At 36.2% G+C, this 23,132-nt stretch overlaps 1 protein-coding gene across 3 annotated transcripts in view; it reads right to left on the bottom strand.

Moving 5' to 3' along the window:
• Positions 1 to 23,132, bottom strand: part of KCNT2 (potassium sodium-activated channel subfamily T member 2) — a 296,411-nt gene that overhangs the window by 55,745 nt on the left and 217,534 nt on the right. For all 3 annotated transcript variants that reach the window (XM_008071505.2, XM_021719277.1, XM_021719278.1), the window contains 2 exons: positions 22,864 to 22,975; positions 1,261 to 1,362 (listed from right to left, as the gene is read on the bottom strand). In XM_008071505.2, the coding sequence (XP_008069696.2) occupies positions 1,261 to 1,362; positions 22,864 to 22,975 (214 nt within the window). The remainder of the gene's footprint in view (positions 1 to 1,260; positions 1,363 to 22,863; positions 22,976 to 23,132) is intronic.

Below are 23,132 nucleotides of genomic sequence, written 5' to 3'. Positions count from 1 at the left end.
GGTTTTATTTAAATACCGGATGCTGTGGCTAAAAACAATCTAGAAACCACTGGTGCATAATAACATTTAAGCATTTGGTTCCTATAGATTAAAAAAAAAAAAAATCTTCAGTTTCAACATTGCTTCAAGCAAGCCCTCCTCTGCAATCTATACGTTTAACAGATCAGAAGTGAGTGTGTGTGTGTGTGTGTGTGTGTGTGTGTGTGTGTGTGTGTGTGTGTGTGTGTGTGTCTGTATGTGGCAATGGTGTTTGGGATAGGATCTCTGCTTTCGGGAGTAAGACATAATGCCTCCGGAAACACTGGGCAAACAGAAGTATTTATTCTCCTTTGTTGTGTTTGCTCCAGCATTCATCTGACATAAGCAGATGATTACTGCCATTGCTAGAGGCATACTCATGGACAAAATTAGCCCAAAGTTCTGCAGAAAAGCTTTAATTCTGTTTGGATTAGTTTGTTCAGTCAAGCAATTATAGAATAAGATAAATAAATAAATAATGAAAAAGCACAGGCACAATAAAATGCCTAAGTGCTTACTTTGAGATTAATGTTATCAAATAATTTAAAGTCCTTTGAATATCATTTTCCTTTTAATGGAAATATTTTGAGATTGGTTACTTCAATCAGAGAATATGATATACTACTGCTGTTCAATTTCCGGCAGAGATATATTTGAGAGAAAGAACGTCACCACGAACCTCTTAGATATAATAAAATGAAAATGCTAATTTGGCATTCAGAAACAAACTAGATGGTTCTTGTAGAATCTTTTATATTTTTATAAAGTAGGCAATGATTAGAAAATGTTTAAAATGTCCTTGATTTATCAGTTTATAGGCATCAATATGCAATTTTAGTTCCACCTGAAGAAAAAAATGTGTACTATGAGGAATGCTGTTTTTTTTTTTTTTTTTTAACTTAGCAATTTTTTCTTCTCTCTCTTTTTTAAATCCAGGAATATGCTTGGAGTATTGTGGAAAATGTATTAAAATGTTACAATAAACCTTGTAGGTCACTAGCAATGCAGAATTCCTAAAAATAATTTTCATAGATGATTTTTAAAAATAATTTTTCTTACAAAACATTTCATAGGAGCACTTATGTCATTAAATACATGAAATAAAATATTGAAATACTTCCAGAGCCAATTTTAATTTAACGGTTTCATGAGAAACACTAGATGTATTATTATTCATTTACATAAAATCTAAATAGTGCAGGAAGTAACCATTTTAGGGAGCAAAAAAGAAACGCAGCATACCTGATATAGAAGAGTGTCCAACATGCTGATGCTAAACACCCTCCCAGCAGCAAAAGGCAGCCGGAACATAAAGGCCAAATTAGAGCCTCTCTCCCGTTCTTTCTGTTCAGAAATTTGAGATACAGAAACTCGTGAGCATTCTATATTTTATGTATTTCTGCCTAGATAAATTGGATTGATATATATAAAAGATATGATATGTTCTTAGCTCTAAATGTGTCATTATTTTCACTTACAATTGTATTTTTAAAATATCCTTTTAATTTTCCATAGTCAAGTTTTCTCAATCAATTAAAATACTCAATAGTGAAGAATGGTTCGTTTTCTCATATATTAAACATTTATTTACTCTTCATAAAGAGACATAATAAAAGAAACAAAAATCACTTAATCAAATGCAAAGAAAAAAATTAACATAACAGAAGTAGATTTGTTTTCAAATAGTCTCATATGAGATCACAAAAAAATAAGCAGGCAAGAGCCTACTATGATCTGAATATTTGTGTCCCCCAAATGTTGAAATTCTAACCCAAAAGTTCATAGTATTAGGAGGTGAAGCCTTTGGGAAGTGATAAGATCTTGGGAGTGGAACCCTCCTGAATGGGATTACCTACCATATACTGCATAAGAGCTCGGGCCCTCACCAAAGCAACCAGCACCTTGATCTTAGAATTCCCAGACCCCAGAACTTTGAGAACTAAACTGTTTATAAGCCAACAATAAACAGTCTATAGTACTTTGTTGTAGTAGCCTTAATAAACAGACTAATAAAGGCCCATCACGTCCAGTAGTCTTTAACCTCCTGTTATCTTAGTTTCATTTCTCCATTTGCTTCTTGAGTTTGCCAACCACATTAATTTGCAACTAAGCTTCTGTAAATTGTTTTTTTTTTTTTTAATAAATTGTATTTATGTGTATGTGGGGTGAATGTGTGTGGAGTGTTATGATAGACGATGGTTTCTTTTAAAAAATTCTGTTGCAACTACCTTCCTATACTAAATGAAGTAATGTGAGCAAATGTTAGATTTATTTAAGTTTGGAAGGAGTTTATTAAGAATGTAAGTTAAGCTTGCACCTAATAAATGGTAATTTCAAAAATTCTAGTTTCTCTTGTTGCTAACATTACTAGGAAATATAGAAACAGCTAAGCAAATCAACTTTTATGTCTTGGGGCAACAGGAGTAAGCTCCTACTTCTAATGTCGCAAATTTGGGAGGCCTTAAAAGGGGAAGTATCCTTTCCCCAATGCACATCCTTAATGTCTACCTAGTTGAGAAGACTGTCCACACTATAAGTGCATCCTCACTTGAAATACAGGGAAGGATAGGCAAGTGGTGCCCCACATTTTATCTCTGTCCATTACTTCATAATATATTATTTAATTTATTACCCTAGGTGTTAAGAGTGCTTAATTTAGCCGGGCTTGGTGACTCAGCTTGTAATCCCGCGCCTTTGGGAGGCTGAGGTGAGTGGATTGCCTGAGCCCGCGGGTTCGAGACCTGCCTGGGCAGCGAGACCTCATCTCTACAATAAATCAAAAAAATCAGCTGGGCGTGGTAGCGCGCGCCTGTAATTCCGGTTACTTGGAAGGCTGAGCGGCCACTGTACTCCAGTCTGGGTGACAGAGTGAGACTCCAACTCAAAAAAAAAAAGTGCTTAATTTGAACAGCCTAGGTGAGTGGCTTGGAAATGACTGGAATTAGCTGTTCTTATTATGAAATAGATAGGTTTTTCTGTGAATTTGGGGCACATCTAGTGCTTAAGGTTTAACAAGAATCTTACAGAGAACAAAGTAATAGGTATATCGTAAGCCCAAGTAAGAGCCCAGAATAATGTGCTGAGAATTTGATGTCCAGGATCTGCCATAGGGCAGACCAGGTGGGAAATAGCAAGACGGTGGGGGATTGCATATGGCTTACCCAGTTGTCTTTTTTATAGCCTTTGATGAGTGGCCTCTGTTATGGGATTGGGATCTTCTAAGTCAAAGACCATTTTCCCTCTTCATTGTTTTATTCCCGTGAGCTAACTATGGAAATGTGATGCCTGGTAAAGTATATTTCTATACTTTTGTATTTTGTCTCACCCATTCATTTTTTCTTATCATTTAAAATGTTTATTTGATGTCAGATTCAGCTACAATAGACCTCAATAGGGCACAAACCTGTTCATATTTAGACAAAAATAGAAGTGGCAATTTAGTGATGGTTGTGGAATAGATTTCAAATCAAATAGGGTGAACAATGAGAAAAATCCTGATTTAGCAGTTAGAAGACAATTCCAATCCTAGCCTCTCTCTAATGTCTAGTGTGTAATCGTCTTGTCTTTGGTTTTAAATGTTTCATCTAGGACTTCTAAACCCGTATGTTAGCTTTCACATATTTTCTAAACTCCAATTATTTGTATTGATCTAAATTCAACTCTGTAAACTTAATCTTATGTTTTACTAAAATGAATTGTCCAACATACTGAATAATCTTCTAACTAGTAAATTGGGGTTGGAAATTACTAACTAGTCAGTCAGAGTATCTCTGACCCCTTCCCTTTTCAGTCTATCCAGTAAATTTTCAAATTCTATCACTAATCCATATAATTATCTTATAAGCATTCCCTCTTCTACATCCTATTGCTACAACATTTGTAAGGGCTTAAATCTCTTAATTTTCCAAGTTCAAGACTTTAATCACTCCAAGTCATCCTACATGATGTGGTCAATTAATCTTACTAACAATTCCGGTAATTTCATCTTTTGTTCATAAATCTAAACTCAGTTTGCCCTATGATCAAACTTTCCCGGACATGCCTAGAGAACATAGATGCAAAACTTCTATGAGAAAAAAAAAAAAGAAAACAAAATTAATACATCTTCATTTAAAAAAGTTTATCCAAAGAATGCAGTGACAAACAAGCTTAAATATGGTAAGCCCATTTTCAGGGTAAGTGATCTTTAATATATAGCAGTAGTTAATTTCACTCAGATTATTCATGCTCAACGATTTTCTGACTGAGGAGATACATTTATTAAATGTTATTGAAGTTGTACTCTAACTTCAATAAAGAATTAACCAGTATTTAAAATGTTTTTTTGTATTATCCTCCTATACTCATATGATACTTGAATTCAATGACAATATGTAGCACATTTACTCTTTCAAAAAAAGAAAAATCCCTTGGTTCAATTACATCACCACTTCACACACTATGTTTTCAAACACACAACTGTTTTTTACCTACAGTGCTTACCCTGTAGGAAATAAACCCTTCTATATCCACACATTTGAATTTTTTGATAAGCATCCTTTTAAACAAAAACACTAAAATTAATTTAAGTACCCAAACACTAATGTTTTCATTTATGCATTAAATTAGTGACTTAACAAATATTTGTGCTGAGAACCATTTTGTGTTGGGCACTATCCTCAGTGCTGGAGATACAGGGTTCCTGTACATAACTCACAGATTCTTATTAATTAACAGAATTATGATGTGCTGATTATGGGCTGGGAGCTAGTAAAAAAAGATGGATACTTCCCTTGTCTGCAAAAAACTCACAAAAGTGTGAGTGGTAGCAAGAGCAAAATATGCAAAACCACAAGAGTGAGTACATGTAATAATTATGCAGTGACAGATACTTAGAAAAAGGACATAGTTCTTTTAGTAGAAAACCCAGGAAGCTAAATAAGAGGTGATGTCTAAGTTGAGTTGTAAAATTAACCAGTAGAAATTAGCCAGTAAATGTGGCAAGAGTGAGTGATAAACAGAAAGCTAGAAACAGAAGTTTCAGCATCTTCTAGTGAAATTAAAAATGGAAAGACTGCCGGAGCCCAGCAGGTCAAGGCTGCGGTGGCCGGGAGCGGCCACTGCACTCCAGTCTGGGCGACAGAGTGAGACTCCAACTCAAAAAAACCCAAAAATTAAAAAATTAAAAAAGATAAAAATAAAAATAATAATCTTGGGAAACCTGAACTATAAGCAATTCCGTATGAGTGTGAGTTCCATAGGGTGTGAGTATATGAGCTGGGTAGAAAAGTCAGAAATGAGACTGGAGCAGTAGCTTAAAGCAGGATATTTTTTCAAATAAAGGGTATACAATTAAGAACTACACTGACAAACAAAGGTATAAATGGACACTGTCTCTGGAATAACAAGACATACGTTGACCCTACTTTGAAGTAATGCTGTTTTGAATTTCATCTTAAGGACAATGGAGAAAAACTAAAATATTTAAAGAGGAGCAATAGGGTCATGTTTTTGGAAGACTCACTTTAATAACAATATGAAAAATGAATTGTAATAAGGATGTGGCAGGGAAAACTGATCAGTATAAACTAGGATGTTAATGTAGCAATCCTAGTGAAAGATGAAGGGATGGTCTATTATGATATCTGTAGAAACAGATCTTATTCAAAATGCATTTGGACATTAAATTTTAAGATGGTATGAGAATTGAATTCAGTCTTAGAGTGGAGAGGAGATGAGTAGACATCTAGGTCTTTGGATAATTAAGCACACAATGGCACCTTATGTAAAATAGAAAGTGTGGAGGAAGATCACATTTCAAGTTAAGATTTGGACTTGCGTTTTAATATCAGTAAAAATTTCTATCTGTTAAAAATATGAATCCAGCAGGCAGTACAACATGCAATAGTTTGAAGCTTAGATTCTGGGAAACACAAGCAATTGTTTGAGTCAAGTGTTGCCATTTACTAGTTGTATGTAAATTGCTTAAAATCCCTGTGGGGGTATTCCTCAGTTTTATAATGAGTGAAATGAAATTCATGTTGACATCTACTTGCCATTGTGATTACAATAAATAAAAAAGATAAAACATCTAAAATATTGTATATACAACCGAGCTCGGTGGCTCAGCCTGTAATCCCGTGCTTTGGGAGGCTGAGGTGAGTGGATTGCCTGAGCCCGCGGGTTCGAGACCCGCCTGGGCAACTTGGCGAGACCTCATCTCTACAATAAATCAAAAAATTAGCCGGGCGTGGTAGCGCATGCCTGTAGTTGCAGCCACTTGGAAGGCCGAGGCGGAAGGATCGCCGGAGACCAGTAGGTCGAGGCTGTGGTGGCCGGGTGCGGCCACTGCACTCCAGTCTGGGCGACAGAGTGAGACTCCAACTCAAAAATAAAATAAAATAAAATAAAAATAAAATAAATAAAATATAGTATATAGTAAGCACTTAATAATACTATTTGCTATTATTATTGATTCTTTGAATATGCTAAATTATGTATCACCTCAAGAACTTGGTGCTGCTTTCTTTCTTCCTAAATTTGTACTTGTGTTTTCATTGTAATTCAGATGTTATTTCTCCAAAAAGTATTTATCCAAACACTAAAGTAAGCCTTCTCTGGCTACTCTTGAGTGTAGCCTATAACTTTCATACCTTTTTTGAAATCTAAAGCATCTTGTTTATTTATTTATCAATTGTCTGTCTTAATTAGACCATAATTTCCAGGAGGGCGAAAACCATGTTTTTGCTTTCTGTTGCTTAAACAATGCATAACACTTTATCTGGCACACAGATAGTCAGTGAACTTTTATTGAACAAACAAATACATTTTCCTACTTACAGTAGTTGCTTATATCAAAAAGCAATTTTATTTTTATAAGTTTAAAAATTAATTAAGCATTAATTTGCAGGAAGCAAGAAACTAACAAGTAGAGATTCACTCAATACCTCTCTCTTTTCATTTTGTCTCTGTAGTGGAGATTTGAAGATGTAAAGAACTGTGATGTGCTATTCTTTTACTTTAGAATTTTGACTGTTGTGTTTTATAATAAATATTTCTATAATTGTTTCTAACACAGGCAACCACTACAGTTTGTTTGTTAAACACATTATATTCCCCTCCTAATAGAATTCTGCATTCAGTGAAAGTTTCACTAATTTTGTGTTTTCCTAACAAATACTTACATGAAATACCTACAAGAAATCAGAGACATTTAAATCATTAAAGATTTCAGACACTTTCATATATTTGGTCTTACCTACTTTTTCATTTGTTTTATTATCATGAACATGTGCCTTTCTTGGAAAAAGGAATGTGTTTCTGGCAGAAATTTTGTTTCCTTTAATCTGTGTCCATCCAATACCATATGGAATGAGATGATAAAATTATTGGATTTAACAGAACAGTGTGGGAGGTAAAAAAAAAAAATCAAGACTTTAATTGGCACAAATGACTAGTTTCTATCCTTTACTTTCTCAACTATAATTCATTTACATTCCTTTACTCTTTTCTCAGAACCCAATCAGAGGAAAAAAATTTTTAAATCTAATAGGTTTCCTCAGCATTCATTCAGCTTGACCTTTATTGACCTTGTTTGACAAAATATATTCTAACTGTGGAGATCATTTTTTAAAATCACTCTTTCCCAGTTTCCAAACTACGCTAGGACTCCTCATTATTTTCTCTGATTTGTCTTCTTCCTTGACTCTCCTTTATGAGCATTAAGGTAAAGTCCTTGGCTAAACTCATCTTCCTTATAGCTCTTTTAAGAATTTATTTTCCCTAAGGCTTACCATTTTTACCTTTATGTGTATAAGTTTTAAGTATGGACATGAAGTTTTAGCTATAGAAATACTTAGACATGTCTAAGCATGTATGTGTGTGTGTGTGTGTGTGTGTGTGTGTGTGTGTGTGTGTGTGTGTGTGTGTATACATTTCCTTATTTCCTCTTACTTTTCTGGGTTAAATTTATATGTTATCACTTTTTATTACTTATGTACTACAACTTTAATATAATTAAAAATAAATAAATATATCATCTATTAAAATCATTTATCTCCTAGAATTATCTCTTTAGTTTTAACCAAAATAATCACCCCGTCAGTTCTAAATCAGAACTATTCTGAATTATCTCATATCTGATTTATTTAACTAATTTACCAATTCCATTTTCACCATAATGTTCCTTTTCAGATAAATATAGAAATGTCACTTCAGTCTGATGAAGGCACAAGTCTGATGGTATCACCTCCTCCATGTACTCACCTAAAAACCTGCCATGGCTCCTCATTCACTACACAGATATTTCCAAAACGTCAGCATTCAGGGCACTGCAAGGTCTGGCTCCCAAACTACTTTTCAGGGTGATTTCTGAGTACTTCCTAGCATAGACTATAGAGAAGTCAGATTGGCATTTTAGCTAAGTCCTGACATTCTTTCCTCATTTTGGATTCCAGCTCACAGTGAGGTATCAATCTCATCTTACAGAATCTACTATTTTCAAAACCATTCTGCAGGTCCTCCTCATGCTCAAAAATCCATGTTATGCTAACTGCCCTCTGAAATCCTTTCATAGCAACCCAGTGAAATAGCCCTTCTGCTTAGGAGAATAACCCTGAATTTACGATTTACTGTCTTTTGGTTATTCTTACAGAGGAAAAAAAAACACCAAAGATTTTATAACGCTATTTTTAAGGCCAACTGGTCTTAAGTTATATTTAAAACGTAAGATCTCAAGCAACTGATTCCATCATGATAAGAATATATATATATGTAATATATACATATATATATATTAGTTCTAAACAATGTAGAATTTGAGTTAATTTTATAAATTACACTTTGTCAGTGCTGATTTTACGAATGGAAAATAAGAATTCAAGATGATTAATACTTAGTCTTAATCGTTCACTTTGATTTTTGTGGCTATCATTTACCTCTCCATGTCTCATAAAACATAGCATATGGCTAAAAGCAACAAATTGGCAACAGTTAGCCTAAATCTGAACCATAGAAAAGTATTGTATAGGTTGCATATATTTACTGAAGTTCAATAAGTTTCTAACACTTAACATTTAATATAAAAGTTTCAATTTCTGACTTATTTTACATTTGAAAAATCTGATATCATGAGTCATGGTAGCAACTGGTCAAAATTAAAAGTATCTGTTCTCATTTAGTTTCATTCTTTCTTACATATGATTCCCTTTACTAATTTATAACATCTATTTGCATCAAAAGGTCTTCAGTTTTCCACTTTGAAAGATAAAATAATTAGAAATTCATCAACAAATCTATTAGCTCATATCTAAAAGTAACAGGTGATTAGTAATTATATCAGAAAATAACTCAGTAAGTTAACAACATGCATTGTCAGATGTGTGTTAAATTAAAGAAAAAAATAAATCACTTCTAATTGACTACATGGTATTCCCTAGCCTAATTTTAAGCACCAAAACCAATAAATATTTATAAATTAACTATTATATATCAGGCACTGCACCAGGTTTCTAGGATGCAAAGACAACTAAAAAAGGCTACAGTTCTGCAGTAATTTACAGTTCTACTGGGTAGAAAAACTTAAAAATCAAATATTACAAGGCCATGTAGAAGAATTTGATAAAATTCAACATCCTTTCATGTTTAAAAACTCTCAATAAACTAGGCATATAAGAAACGTACCTTGAGCCGGGCTCCGGTGGCTCAGCCTGTAATCCCGCGCCTTTGGGAGGCTAAGGTGAGTGGATTGCCTGAGCCTGCGGGTTCGAGACCCGCCTGGGCAGCGAGACCTCATCTCTACAATAAATCAAAAAATCAGCCGGGTGTGGTAGCGCATGCCTGTAATTCCGGCTACTTGGAAGGCTGAGGCGGAAGGATCGCCGGAGTCCAGCAGGTCGAGGGTGCGGTGGCCGGGAGCGGCCACTGCACTCCAGTCTGGGTGACAGAGTGAGACTCCAACTCAAAAAAAAAAAACCTCTCAATAAACTAGGCATATATGAAATGTACCTTGGCTGGGCTCAGTGGCTCTCAGCCTGTAATACCAGCACTTTGGGAGGCCGAGGCAAATGGATTGCCTGAGCCCACAGGTTCAAGACCAACCCGGGCAACTTGGCAAGACGTTGTCTTTACAATAAATCAAAAAATTAGCCAGGTGTGGTAGTGTGTGCCTGTAGTTCTGGTCACTTGGAAGACTGTGGCAGAAGGATCGCTAGATCCCAACAGGTCGACGCCCAGATGGCCGTGAGCATGCCACTGCACTCCAGCCTGGGTGAAGTGAGACTCCAACTCAAAAAAAGAAAAAAAAAATAAGAAAAGAAAGAAATGTACCTCAACATAATTTAGGCCATGTATGAAAGGTTCACAATACCATACTCATTGGTGAAACATTAAAAGCTAGAAACGTTAGAAGAAATTCTAAGACCAGGTACAAGACAAGGATGCCCACCCTCACCACTTTATCCAATATAATTACAGTCACACCAATTAAACATGAAAAATAAGGAGAAAAGGAGGATGTGAAAGTGTCTCTGTTTGCTGATGACATGATATAGTATATAGAAAACCCTAATTATTCCACCAAAAAAACTATTAGGACTAATAAACAAAGTTAGAAAAGTTGCAAAATACAACATCAACATACAAAAACCAACTTTTTAACAATTTAACAATTACTTACTCCACAAACAAACTATCTGGAAAAAAAATTAAGAAATCAATCCTGGATTTCTGGCAAGATGGCAACAGAACAGGTCAGACTGTGAGAGTATCTGCAAAAGTAAGTGTCCATAAAGACTCTCTGTATGAGTGGGTGTGTGCCAGTGGGTGACTGAAAGTCCATCTGAGGGGAGACTTGGGTTCATGCACCTGGAGTTCTCCTCCAGAGGTGACTGCAACCCCCCAATGCCCTGAGATTGGAGCCTGCAGCACTTGGGATCGTCTGCTGTTCTTGGAGCTCTCCCGAGAAGAGGCAGTGGAAAACAGCTTCTCTTTACCACATGGCACCAGGTCCACATCATCAGCTATGACAGCAGAGTGACCCCAGCCCCAGGACCGTGGAGAAAGCAGTTTGTGGAAAACTGGAAAGGAGTCCACCACCAATGAGGTGCCATTTTCTTTGTCCCAGAACCAGGCAGAGAACATTACCCTGCTCAGCTCCACCCAGCCTCCAACCTAGGACCGAGAGGTTATCTCATCAAACTCATAGAGGCAGATGCCCCCCCCAACCATGCTGGAACAGGCAGACACTTAAGATCAGAGTGGGAGACTTGAAGCAGCAGCAGTAAGCCAGGTGAGTCCAGATCTGATCTGTAGTCCTCCCACAGTAGTCAATGGGACATCTGACCCATGCTGATAGCAACCCTATCAGCCCGCACTGAGAGCAGAGGAAAGGGACTGGAAACCAAAGGTTCTCCTTTACACAGCAGGGCCTGCTGAAAGGAAGTTGGAGTTATAGGAATAGGCACAGAGTTAGCTTTGTTTTGAGGTTTTTTTTCCTTGTTTTTTTTTTTCTTTTGTTTATGTTTTATTTTTTTTCCTCTTCTCTCAATTTTTTATTACATTTTCATACTTACTTTATTTCTGCTATTTTAATGCTTTTTAAAAAAGATTTTCTGTTTGTGTATGGGTATTTTTGAGGGACAGTACATCAATAAGAGGGTTTTATGTGGTTTGTGTGATTGTCTGTAGGTTTTTGTTTTTTTAAAAAACATTTTCTGTCTTTGTTTGTATTTCTGTTTGTTAGTTGGACACCTGTTTTCCATCTTCTTCTCTCTCCACCTTCCTCTCATCTTCCTCCTTCTTATTCCATTCTTATCCTTTTTCTTACTTCATTTTGCTTTCAGGGGACAAACATATACCTCTACTGCATAATAGATTGTAAGGCGGTGGGAGGTGGTTTCAGGGGGGCCCACACACCTGTCAGTGGATACTGGGATCAGCAGACAGTTTCTGAATCACAGTTCCCTCCTCAATTAAATCTCAAACTGCAAAACTGCAAAATGTACAGCCTTCCAGCCTACCCAGTCCAGCTTCAGAATTGAACAAAGCCAGAGAATCTACATAAGGAAGAATAGGAGAATGAGTAAACAGAAGTAAAAGCTACAACCCCTCATCACTGAACAACAAAATTGAAGAAGAGGGAAAAAGGGGGAAGGAAAATCTACACAAATGAAAAACATCAAAGGAAGAATATGGGTCTCACACAGAGCCCTGGGGGGTCAACCACTGAGAATACAGACATCGGAGGGCAAACAATGAAGAGCCCCCAGAATGAATGGTCTCAAAACACAAACCCAGATATCAAGATATTAATAGAGGGAATAAATAGAAATGAGGAGAGACCAGAAGAAAGAATGAAGGAGTTGATAACTGAGAGAACAACAATGAAGAATACAGTGAATAAAATAAATAACAAACTCATAAGCATGGAAAGCAGAATTAACCAAGCAGAAGAAAGACTTTAAGAGCTTGAGGACCAAAATATGGAACTAACCCAAACTGCTACAAACATAGAAAAGAAGCTTTAAAAGATAGAACAAAACTTCCAAGAGATGAACGATTATTTTAAGAGGATGAACTTAAGATTAATTGGAATCCTTGAGGCAGATAGAGAGACAGAGACCCCCCTGAAACAAACATTCCATGAAATTATCCAAGAAAATTTCCCTGATCTCATCAGTGATGCAACCATTCAAACACAAGAGAATTAGAGAACTGCAAGACAGTAAATGAGAAGACCAAATCTGAGACACATAGTCATTTGCCTATACAAATTAGATATAAAAGAAAAAAATCTCTAAAAGCAGCAAGAGAAAAAGGTCAGACTACCTTAGTGGGGAAGACCAATTAGAATAGCAGCAGATTTATCTACAGAAACATTTCAGGCTAGGGGAGCTTGGAACTCAATCTGCAAAGTTATCAAAGTTAAACAATTTCATTCAAGAATTTCCTACCCAGTTAAGCTAAGTTTCATCAGTGATGGAGAATTAAATCCTTCCCATTCAATCCCTAAGAGTAAACACTGTCTCCAGACCAGCTGTACAAGAAATACTTAAGAAAGTATTAAACACAGAAGAAAGGAAAAAAAGAATGGCAACACCCTTCACAAGAATGCAGGAAAAAGATTGAAAACACACATGAATTAACTCCAAAATAAAAAAAAGACAGCATGCAAATAAAAAAACAAACAGCAAGCAGTAACAACAACAAACTCTATCAGAATCTCATGGCAGTATAAACTCTTTTATCTTAATAATTAACCCGAATGTGATTGAACTAAATGCACCAATGAAAAGACACAGAATGGCAAAATGGATAAAATATATTGTCTCCAAGAGACTCATCTCACTAGAAAGGACATTCACAGACTCAAAGTAAGAAGATGGGAAACAAAATTTAAGGGGAATGGAGCACAAAAGAAAGCAGGATTCACAATCTTAATATTAGACAAAATACACTTTAAGCTATCAAAAGTTTAAGATACAGATGGTCACTACATAATGAAAAAGGTTCAATCTTTCAACAAGAAATATCCATCCTAAACATGTACGCTCCCTACATAGGAGTACCAACTTTCATAAAGCAGCTTCAAGGTAAACTACCAAAAAGTATTGACTCTAACATTGTTATAGATGGGGACTTAAACACCCAACACACAACCCTAGACAGATCATGAAGACAAAAAATTAACAAGGAGATCCAGAACCTCAGTGTGACATTTGACCAAATGGACTTAATTGATACCTACAGAACACTCCACCCAACAACCACAGAATATACATTCTACTCATCAACACATGGAACTTACTCTAAGATAGACCACATCCTTGGCCATAAATCAAACATAAACAAATTCTGTAAGATTGAAATGCTTCCAGCAAACTTTTCAGACCACAGTGGAATAAAAATAAACATCAACACCAACAAAGTTTCCCCCAAATCCACAAAAGCATGGACAATAAATAGCATGCTGCTGAACAACTCAATGGTCAACATAGAAATCAAAACAGAGTTTAAAAGATACCTGGAAACAAATGAAAATGAAGAAACATCTTACCAAAATCTCTGGGAAGCCAGGAAAGCAGTACTAAGGGAGTTCATATCTCTACAAAAACACATGAAGAAAATGGAAAGATCACAAGTTAATAGCTTAACAAATCACCTGTGGAAGCTGGAAAATCAAGACCACAAAAACCCTAATTTCAGCAGAAGAATTCATATCACCAAAATAAAAGCTCAACTTTGGGACATAGAAGACAAAAATAAAATACAAAAAAATCAATAAAATGAAAAACTGGTTATTTGAAAGGATCTAACAACATATCTCAAAAATCATCCACCACGACCAAGTAGGCTTCATCCCTGGGATGCAGGGTTGGTTCAACATTTGCAAAGACCATAAATATAATTAAATACATCAACAGATATAAAAACAAAAACCACATGATTATATCATTAGATGCAGAAAAAGCTTTTGATAAAATCTAGCACCACTTCTTGATAAAAACCCTCAAATATCTAGGCATAGATGGAACATATCTCAAAATAGTAAGCGCCATCTACAAGAAACCCACAATCATCTTACAGAATGAAATTGGAAACAATTCCCCTGAAAACTGGAAAAAGACAAGGATATCCATTCTTACCTCTCCTTTTCAACATAGTTTTGGAAGTCCCACTAGAGCAATCAGAGAAGAGAAGGAGATCAGAGATATCCCAATAGAAAAAGAGGAAATCAAGTTATCCCAAGATTCTATACTTTGAAAACCCTAGAGAATCTGTCAAAAACTTCCTTGCACTGATGAAGGACTTTGGCAAACTCTCAGGGCATAAAATAAATGTACAAAAGACGGTCACATTTCTATACACCAACAATAAACAAACAGAAACTCAAATAAAAAGCACAATTCCATGCATAATGGCTACACAAAACCTGAAATACCTTGGCATCTTCCTAACCTGAGACATGAAAGATCTTTATAATGAAAACTGCAAAACTCTGCTCAAAGAAATCAAAGATGACCCAGTCAAATGGAAAAATATTCCATGCTCATGGATTGGAAGAATTAACATTGTGAAGATGTTCATTCTAGGCCGAGCGCGGTGGCTCAGCCTGTAATCCCGTGCTTTGGGAGGCTGAGGTGAGTGAATTGCCTGAGCCCGCGGGTTTGAGATCCACCTGGGCAACTTGGCGAGACCTCATCTCTACAATAAATAAAAAAATTAGCTGGGTGTGGTCACATGCGCTTGTAGTTTCAGCTGCTTGGAAGGCTGAGGCGGAAGGATCGCTGGAGCCCAGCAGGCCGAGGCTGCGGTGGCCGGGAGCGGCCACTGCACTCCAGTCTGGGCGACTGAGTGAGACTCCAACTCAAAAAAAAGAAAAAAAAGATGGTCATTCTACCCAAGGCAATCTACAGATTTAACACAATACCTATTAAAACATCAGCAGCATTCTTCTCAGAACTGGAAATACAATATAGGAATTCATATGGAAACATAAACACCCATGAATAGACAAAACAAGCCTCAGAAAATAAAAAAGTTTGAAGTATCACATCCCCAGGTTTTAAACTTTATTATAAAACTACAATAATCAAAACAGCCTAGTACTGGTACAAGAACAGGTATATAGACCAATGGAACAGGAAAGAGATTCCAGAAGCAAAACCTCAATTTCTCAACCAACTCATCTTTGACAAAATTTCCACCACCAAACACTGGGAAGAGGAAATCTTATTCAGTAAATAGTCCTGGGAAAACTGACTGACCACATACAGAAGATTAAAACAAGATCCCTATCTATCACCGTACACAAAAATCAAATGGTTCAAAGACCTAAACATAAAACCTCAAGCTATAAAAACATTAGAAAATGATAGGAGACACCCTTATGGAAATTGGAACTGGCAGCCAATTCCTGAACAAAACCCCAAGTGCCCTTGCCATAGGAGATAAGAAAGACAAGTGGAACCTCATCAAACTGACAAGCTTCTGTAAAGCCAAAGAAACCATCAAGAGATCAGGGAGACAGTCCACAGACTTGGAAAAAATATTTGCCCACTGTATATCAAAAAAGGTCTAACATCCAGGATCTACAAGGAACTCAAATATGACAAAAATAATTTTAAAAAAAAAACCAGCGCCATTACAAAGTGGGAAATAAATACTTCTCAAAAAAAGACATACGAGCAGCCAACAGATACATGAAAAAATGCTCAGCCTCACTAGTCATCAAAGAAATGGAATTAAAATCACACTGAAATACCACTTAGCTCCATTCAGGATGGCCACCATCAATGACTCAAAAAACAACAGATGCTGGAGAGGATGTGAGGAAAAGGGGGCACTTCTACACTGTTGATGGAACTGCAGATAGTACAACCTTTGTGGAAAACAGTTTGGCGATTTCTAAAAGATCTAAAAATCAACCTTCCATACAACCCCGCAATCCCCATACTGGGAATATATTTGGAGGAACTCAAGTCACTCTTTGAAAAAGATAACAGTACAAGCATGTTTCTTGCAGCATTGTTCACAATAGCAAATCATGGAACCCACCATGCTATCCTTCGAAAGAGGACTGGATACAAAAAATGTCGCACATATACATGATGAAATATTACACAGCCACAAAGAAGGACAAATTTATGAAATTCCCAGCAACTCGGATGGACTTAGAGTCTATAATACTGACTTGTTTATGAAACAAAGAAATGAGTATCATATGTTCTTACTCATAATCTGACCTTGAACAATTACAGTAATAATACTATAAGAAAAGGATTGGCAGTAGTGGGAAACTGCCAGGGGGCAGGGGGGGCACACTTCATCAACAAGTGACTGCATAATGAACATTTGTATAACTAACCCTGAATTATACCCCATATCTTTAAAATAAAAAAATTAAAAATAAATAAATAAAATATACAAAATAAATAAAAAAGGAAACAATCAATCACAACATCAAAAAATAAAATAAAATGCTTAGAAATAAATTTAATCAAGTAAATGGAGATCTTTATACTGAAAAGCCTAAAACATTGATGAAAGAAATTGTAGATAAAACAAATAAATGTAAAGATATCCTGTGTTCAGAAACCCAAATAAAAAACACAGTTCCATTCACAATAGCCACAAAAAAAAATGAAATACCTTGGCATCTTCCTGACCAGAGACGTGAAAGACCTTTACAATGAAAATTACAAAACACTGCTCAAAGAAATCAAAGCCGACATGAACAAGTGGAAAAATATCCCATGCTCATGGATCGGAAGAATCAACATTGTGAAGATGTCCATCTTACCTAAGGCAATCTACAAATTCAATGCAATACCCATTAAATTACCAACAACATTCTTTTCAGACCTAGAAAAAACAACACAGGAATTCATATGGAAACACAAACATCCAAGAATAGCCAGAACAATCCTCAGCAAAAAAGACAAAGCAGGTGGTATCACAATACCAGATTTCAAACTTTACTATAAAGCTACAATCATCAAAACAGCTTGGTATTGGTACAGGAACAGGCATATAGATCAATGGAACAGAATTGAGATTCCAGAAGCAAAACCTCAATTTCTCAACCAACTCATCTTCGACAAAGCCCCCACCACCTACCAATGGGGAGAGGAGAACCTATTCAGTAAATGGTGCTGGGAAAATTGGCTGACCACATGCAGAAGATTGAAACAGGATCCCTATCTATCCCCATGCACAAAGGTTAACTCCAAATGGATCAGAGACCTAAATGTAAAACCTCAAACCATAAGAACCTTAGAAAAGGAAGGAAATACTCTCATGGAAATCGGAACTGGCATCCAATTTCTGTACAAAACCCGAAACCCACAGGACTTAAGAGAGAAGATAGACAAATGGGACCTTATTAAACTGACAAGCTTCTGCAAAGCCAAAGAAACCATCAAGAGAGCAGGGAGACAGCCCACAGACTGGGAAAAAGTATTTGCCAACTCTAGGTCTGACAAAGGCTTAACATCCTGGATCTACAAGGAACTGAAGCGTACTGAAAAGAAGAAAACAAACAACCCCATTATAAAATGGGCAAAAGACATGAACAGACACTTCACAAAAGAAGACATTCGAGCAGCCAACAAACACATGAAGAAATGCTCAACCTCACTAATCATCAGGGAGATGCAAATCAAAACCACACTGAGATACCACCTAACTCCAGTCAGAATGGCAATTATCAACAACTCAAAAAATACAGCTGCTGGAGAGGGTGTGGTGAAAAGGGAACACTTCTACACTGCTGGTGGGAGTGTAAACTAGTGCAACCTCTGTGGAAAGCAGTGTGGAGATTCCTAAAAGCTCTAAAAATTGACCTTCCATATGACCCTGCAATCCCCCTACTGGGAATATACCCTGAAGAACACAAATCACTCTATAAAAAAGATACCTGCACACGTATGTTTATCGCAGCATTGTTCACAATAGCAAGAACCTGGAAACAACCATGCTGCCCATCAAAAGAGGACTGGATTAAAAAAATGTGGTACATATACACGATGGAATACTACGCAGCCATAAAAAAGAACAAAATCATGAATTTCGCTGCAACCTGGATGGAACTAGAGTCTATAATACTGAGTGACCTCTCACAAAAACAAAAATCCGAATATCACATGTTCTCACTCATATAATGGACCTTGAACATCCAATGCAATACTATGAGAAAATGACGGATGGTACTGGGAAACTATGGGGGGGAGGGGGATGGGATTAACAGTAGCAAATATCTGTCGGGGGATGGGAAAACACTTTTTATTTACAGGGTGCCTGAATGAAACGTCATTGTACACCTACCCTTAACTGTACCCCACAAAACCATAATAAAAACTACTGATTAATGAAAAAAAAAAAAAAAAAAAGATATCCTGTGTTCATAAACTGGAAGAATAAATATCATTAAAATGTCCATATTGCCCAAAGTTATCTACAGATTTATTGCAATCATTATCAAAATATCAATATCATTTTTCAGAGAATTAGAAAAAGACAATCTTAAAATTTGTATGAAACCACAAAAGACCTCAAATAAACAAAGTAGTCTTTGGGAAAAAAACAAAAAGTTACTGACATAAAAACAGATACATTGACTAATGAAACAAGGTAAAGTGTCCAGAAATAAACATAAGCAATTAATCAACTAATTTTCAACAAAGGTGACAATGACCCACAATGGAGAAAGGACAGTCTCCTATATAAATAGTTCTGGGAAAATTAGAGGGAAACATAGAGACATTGTTCCATGACATTGGTCTGGGCGATATTTTCTTGGCTATGACTCCACAAGCACAGGCAACAGAAGTAAAAATAAACAAACGGGATTACATCAAACTAAAAGCTTCTGCACAGCAAAAGAAACCATAGAGTAGACAGACAGCCCATGAATGAGAAGAAATTTGCAAGCCATACATCTGATAAAGGACTAATAACCAAAATATATAAAGAATTCAAATCAATACGAAGAAAACACCCCAATCAAAAAAACTGAGCCACAGAAGCACAAAGGTGGAATCGGCAGAAGCTGGACACTGTTAGGGAAGCGAGGGAGGTGGGAGGGAGACACGTGTCGACACACTGGGTACCTGGTTCACTGTCAGGTATCTGGTTCACTATAAGGCTAGCTAGAAGCCCAGATTTCATCTGCATGCAGTTTTCTTATGTAGTAAATACTCACTCGTATCCTACAACTCTAAAAAAAAAAAGGAGGACGGGGCAGGAGCAAAGGACCTACACAGACACTTCTAAAAGTGACCAACAGGTATAAGAAAATGTGACCAACATCACTGATCTTCAGGGAAGTGCAAATTAAAACTACAGTGAGGTATTACTTCATAACTGTTACAATGGTTATTATAAAAAAGACAAAATATAAGTGTTGCCAAGGATGTGGAGAAAAGGAAACTTTGCATACTGCTGATGGGAATGTAGATTAATACCGTCATTAGGAAAAGCAGCATGGAGGTTCCTCAGGAAACAAAAAATACAATTACCACAATATCAAGCAATTCCTCTTCTGGGAATATAGTCAAAGAAATTGAAATAAGTTGCTGAAGAGATATCTGCACTCCCACGTTCATGGTGGCATTATTCACAATGACTAGGTCATAGAAACAATCTAGGTGTCCATCATAGATTGAAAGGATAGAGAATGTATGGTATATATACACAATGGAGTGCAGTTCAGCCTTTCAAAAAGGAGAAATGCTGTTCTTTGCAACAATATGAATTAAACAGAAGGAAATTATGCTATGTGAGCTTTTTGAACTGTGAATAATACTAAGGAGGATGGCAACTTGTGTTTTTGTCTCTTTGGGAGTTAAGTCCAGGTGCCTGGCAGTAAATTGTGCCTTCTTGCTTGCTGCAAAGATATGAAAAGTTTCATTTTTCCTTTGTACATAATTGACTGACATATATGCCTTATATTGCCCTTCTCTTTTCTCAATGCAATAAACACACAGCACTGTAGACACAAACACCCACAAATACTGAAAATATCTTCCACAATTATGACCTTGTCACATCAACTGGCTTGGCTTAGACTTGAATATGCAGAATGAAATGTTTATTTATGACACCAACAATATAAAATTTATAATTATTATAATTATGCTTTTATTTAAGTACTAACTACATGTCAAATTCTGGACTACATGTTTTTCACAAACCATTGTCTGCTCTCCAGGTCCAACAGACTTTGTCTCAGGCTATTTTATGTTCTTCAAGCCACTGAATTCTCCTAAAAATTACTTACAATTTCCCCTCAAAATCATCCACACTTTCCCATCTCCTTTTCTCCTAAGAAAGAAGGGTATATAACTTTTTGTACCCTATCATGTGGTGGGCCATCATAAATATTGATGCAATCAATCAACTGCAATTAATAAAACGCATCAATCTTTATGATGGCTCCTACCACTATTTTCCAGATAAGAATCCCAAGGCTATACACATGTAAATAATTTATCCAGGTTCCAGTGCTCTAATGTAGTGGAGAATTGAACCAATCTGACTCCAGAGTCTAGTTTCATCACTAGGTGATTCTGTCACACTAGTCAAGAAGGAGGCCATGCTACATCAAGTCTGCATCCTTTCCAGCTGATTTCCAACTACTTGGTTTGCTGTAGATGCTCAGTCCATGTAGCCCTGTTTGCCATCTTTTTTAATGCTGTTAACCCTTTCTTTGTTTAACCCAAGGATACTTGCTGGGAGTGCTTGTAGGATTCTCGTTAGGATTAGAGAAAAGTTCTGTTTAGAAATAACTCCAACAGTTTTTATAATTTATTTTTACATTGAAAACCAGTCAGATTTGCTTCAGTTTCAAAATTAAATGGATGCGGCACTGAACTGTACTTTTTTTTTTAAACAGGCAAAGGTTAAAATGGTGTGACATAATGAAAGTATTCTGTTCTGAACATTAATGGGCTTAAGTTTCTCTTACTGAATTGCCTTGATAACTGTTTAATCCTGAAAAAGTTTCCTAACTTGTCTCAAACTCAGTTTCCACATCTGGAAGCAGGGCATTCCCTATGCCATAGGAGAGTGGCATAAGGCTCTACAAATATAATGTATGTGACTAGCTTCAGAGAAATCAGCAGTCCATAGTGTAGAGATAGCCTCAAAATACGTCTCTCAGGAATTAAGATGTTATCTGGCATAATACGCAATCAAAATAAAATTGGTTAGTAAAAGAAAAAACTAATAAAAAACATTTTCTCTGTGTCTTATATTATTAGAAACAATGATATAGCCTAGATTTAATACTACTTATTTATTTATTTACCTACTTATTTAAGAGACCAAGTCTTACTCTGTCACCCAGGCTGGTGTGAGTAATGTGATCATAATTCACTGTAGCCTTCAACTCCTGGGCTCAAGGTATCCTCCTCCCTCAGTCTTCTGAATAGCTAATTCTTACATTTTTTTTGGAGAGGGTGTCTCTCTGTGTTACCCATGCTACTCTCAAACTCCTAACCTCAAGCAATCCTCCTGCCTCAGCCTCCCAAGTGGCTGGGTTTATAGGTGTGAGCCACTGTATCCTGTTTAACACACTTCTGCATTTATAAGAACGAGTCTTTTTTTCTCCCATCAATTTTCCCAGTATACTAGAATTTAGTAGTAAGAGCTGAGTGCAAAAACCATCTATCCTCACATTCAGCCTGAATACTCAGAATGGAAACCAAATCTTTCTAATCATATAATTTCCAATTCTACTCTCTCCATTAGCAATATCCTGATTTCTTTCCAATTCTAATCAGATCTTCGCTTTGAAAGACTCTCACATTAAGTTTCAATTCTCAGTAAATTTTGACCTTGCTTCCCCCCCTGCAGGCCAAAGCCCCTTTGAGGAGGCAATCTCCCTTAACTAGGTAAGCAATGAACTTGGCTTTACCACAGGTGGTGCTGGTGACAGTGGGGAAGTAAGCTTTCAACAAAGTCTATCGCTTTTCCAGGACCTTATGGATTTTGGAAACTGCAAAACCTCATGTAAATGTAGATTTCGTGACATAGCAAATCACTTGCAAAACTCGTATTATGCATATAACTGACATTATAAGTGATTGTATACCTTTCTGCTGTTAATTATTTCATAAACGTTTTCAATTTATAATTAATAATAATAGAACAAAATATATGAATCATATTTGATTTTGATACAAATAATTCAAATCCATCAATTCACATATTTAAAATTTATAAATTAGGATTTCATCCCCCAAATAGGAATTCAAAACTGCAATTTTATTTTTACATTTAATGGCATTTCTTTTAATATGAGATATTTTGAGAGTTATTATTTGAACCCCCAATGGTTAAATCTAACTTACTTAATGGAAGTCTTACCTTTTCCAATTTTGAAAGAGCAAGAGAATAACAGTCTTTGGCTCTGAATTGCATGAATCTCATGTTGGCTGGGTGAGTAAGTTCTGTGATAATACTTAGACTGGAAAACAACCTACATTTCAAAAGAACATTTGCATTACACTAACAATCCAACATGGTACTTTTTGTAACAACATATTTATGAGAGAGATTTCTAGCCTTAGGCATAAAACTATATCCAATTAAAACAGTAGACAGTATCACATAAAATGTTCTGTACAATGCAATAA

The sequence above is a fragment of the Carlito syrichta genome, unplaced genomic scaffold (assembly GCF_000164805.1).
Source record: "Carlito syrichta isolate Samal-C Ts95f unplaced genomic scaffold, Tarsius_syrichta-2.0.1 Scaffold314346, whole genome shotgun sequence".
In the NCBI taxonomy this organism is placed as follows: domain Eukaryota; kingdom Metazoa; phylum Chordata; class Mammalia; order Primates; family Tarsiidae; genus Carlito; species Carlito syrichta.
The sequence above is the reverse complement of the archived record's forward strand: the minus strand, read 5'-3'. Positions and strand labels throughout refer to the sequence as shown.